Genomic DNA, 4831 nt, shown 5'->3' on the forward strand with positions numbered 1-4831 from the left:
GGGGGACACCCACACACCGATGCAGGCACAAAAGCAAAGAGATATAGACAAAGCCCTTTCTTTCTCTCTTTCACCACCCCTCTATCTCTATCCTCCCTAAGGTAGCTTAGCTATATATGATCCCCCCATGCCCCCAAAGCCTTTCCACACAAACACAACGATATATGCACCTTGAGCTTTCCACCCCATAAAGCCTCCCTTGGCACCTCTATCCCACTAAGGAGCAAAAAGAGAAGAGGGAAAGGAGCCAAGAGCCCCCAAGTGCTAGCAGCTTGCTTGGCGAGGGCATTCGGCTAGCCCCTGCCCTTAAAAAGAAGCAACTTCCTAACGCTTATGGCACTACTGGTCAAGAGCCACCACCAAATGTTGGGCTCCTCATCCACCTCCTCGTCCTCCCCCTCGGCGTCCCGGCAGCCGGCGGCGGCCGCGGTGGCGCCTCCTCCTCCACCCCCCTCCTCCTCCTGCCTCACCGACCAGCAGCCGTCACCCGCCAAGCGCAAGCGGCGGCCGCCCGGCACACCGGGTAATACAATCGAGTTCGTGGTTGATCTTGCACAGATGCATGTATCGTATCAGCACTTTGCTGCTTAATAATGTGTGCACCGTTGGACTATCTATGCACGTTAAACAATTTATATTAGAAACTTTATTGGAAAGATGATGAGATGGATGTGCCGCAGCAGACCCCGATGCGGAGTGGTGGCGCTGTCTCCGCGGACGCTGCTGGAGTCGGACCGGTACGTGTGCGAGATCTGCGGGTACGGCTTCCAGCGGGAGGCAGAACCTGCAGATGCACCCGGCGGCGGGCACCAAGGTGCCGTGGCCGCCTCGTGAAGCGGGCGCCGCCCGGCCGGCGGCGAGGACAGCGGCGCCGGCGCCCGCTGTGGGAAACGGCACCACCGGCCGCGGCGACGACGCCGCGGAAGCGCGTGTTTCGTGTGCCCCGAGCCGAGCTGCCTCCACCACGACCCCGGCCCCACGCGCTGGGCGACCTGGTGGGCATCAAGAAGCACTTCCGGCGCAAGCACGGCGGGCGGCGGCAGTGGGTCTGCGCGCGCTGCGCCAAGGGCTACGCCGTCCAGTCCGACTACAAGGCCCACCTCAAGACCTGCGGCACCCGCGGCCACTCCTGCGACTGCGGCCGCGTCTTCTCCCGGTAACCTCCCCGATCCTCCTCTTGCTTCTTCTTCTACGTACGTGTGTGCATACGTGTGTGCATGCGATGCGCGCGCACGAACGCACGGCCCAGCGCTCGATCGATCGAGCGAGCCCCAGCCGGTGGGCGGCCGGTGGCCCAGCCCGGTTTGTCTCCGGTGGGAGCGAGCGAGATGGACAGGCTTGCATGGAGATGAGACAAAAGCTATGGTGCCGGCCGGCTCGCGCGAGTAGGGCCTGACCTGGGTGTGCTTGGCTGCTTGCCTGCCAGTGCCACTGTGCCAGTACTGGCTGCGCACACATGACATGAACAGCAGCCGACGCCAATTAATTAGGGTTTGATCCGGTGGTTTAGCAAGCGAGCTGACCACCGGGCCGGTCGATATAGTATCAGTAATCATTCGTACGGACACGGGTTTGTGTGGGGGCTAGCTATGCTTTGCTTGCGTTTGGCGCTGCATGGTGTGGTGATCTCTCTGATGATGATATCTATCTGTCGATCCGGAGGTAGCTAGCTAGCTAGCTGATGACGATGGAGTGGGTTCCATAGTATCTAAATATCCACTACTGATGAAAGGAAACCATCATCCTTTTTGCGCGAAGAAAAAAAGGGGAGGGGAAGAAAGCAGATCGAGGGAGGGTGTGCGTGGCACAGTGCACCGGGATATGATCGTTTCGGTGGCGGGTTGCGGTAGGACCGAAAGTTCCAACGCGACAGGGCGACAGCGACGGCGCATCGACCACAAACTGTCTCGCCGCATGCGTTCTTCTTTCTCCCCCACTGTGCAGTGCTAGCTGCTCACGCAAATTCCTTCACGGAATCTGACATTCAAATATGCATGCATGTATATATGCTAGTTGCAGAGTTTTCCCCTACCATAGTACTTACTCGATCACTGTTGCTAATTGTTCAAAGAGCAACAATAAAACTTGGCATGTGCGCGCATGCATGTACTAGCAAGGAGCAGAACTGAACTGTGACCACGATCAGGTGAACGTACACGTGAGCTTGTGATCGAGTTGGGGTGCTGACCAGATGGAGCCGGTAGCTAGTGGTCGTAGTCGTCACAGGCTCTCTAGCTAGGTAGAGACAAGCTGCTCCATTCCTCGGACCCCCTGGCCTGATCCACCAAAGTACAGGGCGCCACTCCAGCCGCAGCCACACACGCACTACCACACACACCACCACGTACGCCCATGTGCTCCCACTGCCTTTTCCTCCAAAACAACAACGCCGGCCGCGGCATGGCGTGGCCTAGCGCCTTTAATAATTGGCATGGCAGCCACACTCCCTTGTCACTCACCACCGCATCGATATACTACCGGACATGCATATGCATGCTTTCTTTTTCCATCGCGATGGGACCTCTTGCATACATGCCTGATGTCTCCGTCGATCGATCGATCTCCATGTATCCTGCTTCCAGATGTTCCCATATGAGCCAGATGGATAATGGCTGCATATCCACTTAAGTTTGTAGTGGTCCTTGAATTATATTGATCATTTGCTTCACTTGATGTGTATGGCATTTATCGGCATCAACTGATGAATAATGCAGACATCGAGCCTAGGCGTGTGTTGTAGCTGTCGGTCCCGTGAACTGAAGCTGATGCTTCGAGCCCGAAGCCTACAATGTTGCCGCTAAGCTCGCTAGATTGCTGTTGGATCCGCGCGCACCGGTACGGCCGGTCTCGCTACATCGTCGTGATCGACGGGTAGCTTTCGGCCGGCCGTGTAGGCTCGCGCGACCGAGCCAGGCGATCGGCCCATCGTGCACGCGCGCCGCCCGTGTGGTCTCTTTCCCGTCTCGCGGGGCAAAGGGGGCTTTGCCATCTCGCACGCACGTGGGCGATTGATCCCGGCCTCCTCGCGATAGCGACGGCCGGCGGGGTCTCTGTTGATTAGCGCTCGCGCTGCGGATTATGTGAGTGATTAAGATGGTGGTTAGTGATGGTTTGGAATGTGTTTTTGCAGGGTGGAGAGCTTCATCGAGCACCAGGACGCGTGCAACTCCGGGCGGATGCGCGGCGAGGTGGTGCCCGTGCCGTCGACGCTCCCGGTCATCCGTCCCGCCGTCCCGCGGCACCCGCCCGCGGTGGCGCCGCCGCCGGAGCTCCAGCTCCTGCCGGCCTCCACGGCGGCGCCGCTGACCGCCGCGACAACCGCCTCGTTGTCGACCGTCACCACCACAACTACCTCGTCCGCCCACGAACAACCCCACGTGGCGACGACGACGAAGCTGCAGCTCTCCATCGGCCCCGTCATCACCGCGGCCTGCTCCAACGGTGCCGTTGCTGCCGCTGCCATCGGCGAGGAGGAGGACGCCGAGGAGCTGAGGCGCGCGGTGGAGGAGAAGGCGGCGGCGGACGCGGCGCGGGAGCGGGCGCGCGAGGAGGCCGCGGCGGCGGAGCGCGCGCTGGAGGAGGCCCGCCGCGCGCGGCAGCGGGCGCGGGCGGACCTCGAGAAGGCGTGCGCGCTGCGGGACCACGCCGCGCGCCTGCTGGCGCAGGTCACCTGCCACGCGTGCCGCCAGCGATCGCTCGTCGCCATGTCCTTGGCCGTCGTCGCCGGCGAGGGACACGGCCACGGCGGGCCCGCGGTGGCCTGCGACCCCATGAGGGGAGGAGGCGTTGGGGCCGCAGGCATCTAGCGCCATGCACAGCGCAACAGCACGGGCCGAGTTTGTGTACGTAGATTCGTAGGCCTCGTCGATCGTGTCGTCTGGCGATTAAGCTAAGATAGCAATGCTCTGCACTGCATGTAGCTAGCTACGCACGCCCTTGGTTTTTAGGGTGCTTCAATTTGCTACTTTGGCCACGTCAATCTCCCACCATAAGTTCTTCCTCTACTTTCTCGTGATGCTCTCTTGTGAAGTGTCTATGAGATTCCACTCGAAGTTGTGATCATGCACAAGAAAGCAAGGGTTTAGACCATCTTTCCTCAAGCTTCCACCGCCCCGGGTTCTTTGCTGCTTTCTACACGTTGATGTGGCATCGTCCTTGCCTGCGGCCGCCGCCATTGCCCTTCACGTTCCTAGACCACCGCCGGTCAACTATTGCCCATCCCTCCCTCTATATGCTCGAGGGTTTGGTGACACGAGCACTAAACTCAGCAAGACACGGATGGAAGTTGGTCGGGGCATGAAACATGGAGTACATCACACATTGGATTGCATTAGTAAAGAGATCCTGTTGCTTATACTTCAATATCCTTTTTGTGCGAATGCTATTACGTCCATATGTGTCTGTATAGTAGACATTGACCGCTCTCCCAAGTTCATGATTTTTGTTATAAATAAAGAAGAGAGAATAACATCTAAGCCTTTTTTTTCTCTTGAGGTTTACCAGCTTTTCTTTCTAAACATAGTATGAACCAGTCCGACATCATATCTTGAGAATAACGAAGTCACTATGGGTAAATATGTGTTGATGGGTATGTAGATGTAGCCTACCAATGAAACAATAATTATCCAAAATTACAAGCATATGTGCTGAGTCAAAAACTCAAATTTGTTAGGCACACGTCTTACAACAATGAACCTAACAAATTGAGATCAAATCGCAAGATTTTACTATCTGTTATTTCTTGTGTTCTCATAATGATAGGAAATGGTTCCTTTACTTTTAGGTTTTAATATTTGTTAGTAGCTTGATTTTAATTTTCAAAAGTGCAAAT

General features: G+C 57.0%; 1 protein-coding gene across 1 annotated transcript; it reads left to right on the forward strand.

Annotated features, from left to right (window-relative positions):
* Positions 1-17: 17 nt before the first annotated feature.
* LOC101757041 (protein indeterminate-domain 16) lies at positions 18-4487 on the forward strand. The gene is given in 7 exon segments (XM_012842550.2): positions 18-523; positions 684-695; positions 698-777; positions 779-929; positions 932-975; positions 978-1156; positions 3131-4487. Coding segments are annotated over 7 exon segments (1332 nt in total). The 5' UTR covers positions 18-333; the 3' UTR covers positions 3807-4487.
* Positions 4488-4831: the final 344 nt, after the last annotated feature.

Source organism: Setaria italica, chromosome IX, assembly GCF_000263155.2.
Source record: "Setaria italica strain Yugu1 chromosome IX, Setaria_italica_v2.0, whole genome shotgun sequence".
NCBI classification, from domain to species: Eukaryota; Viridiplantae; Streptophyta; class Magnoliopsida; order Poales; family Poaceae; genus Setaria; species Setaria italica.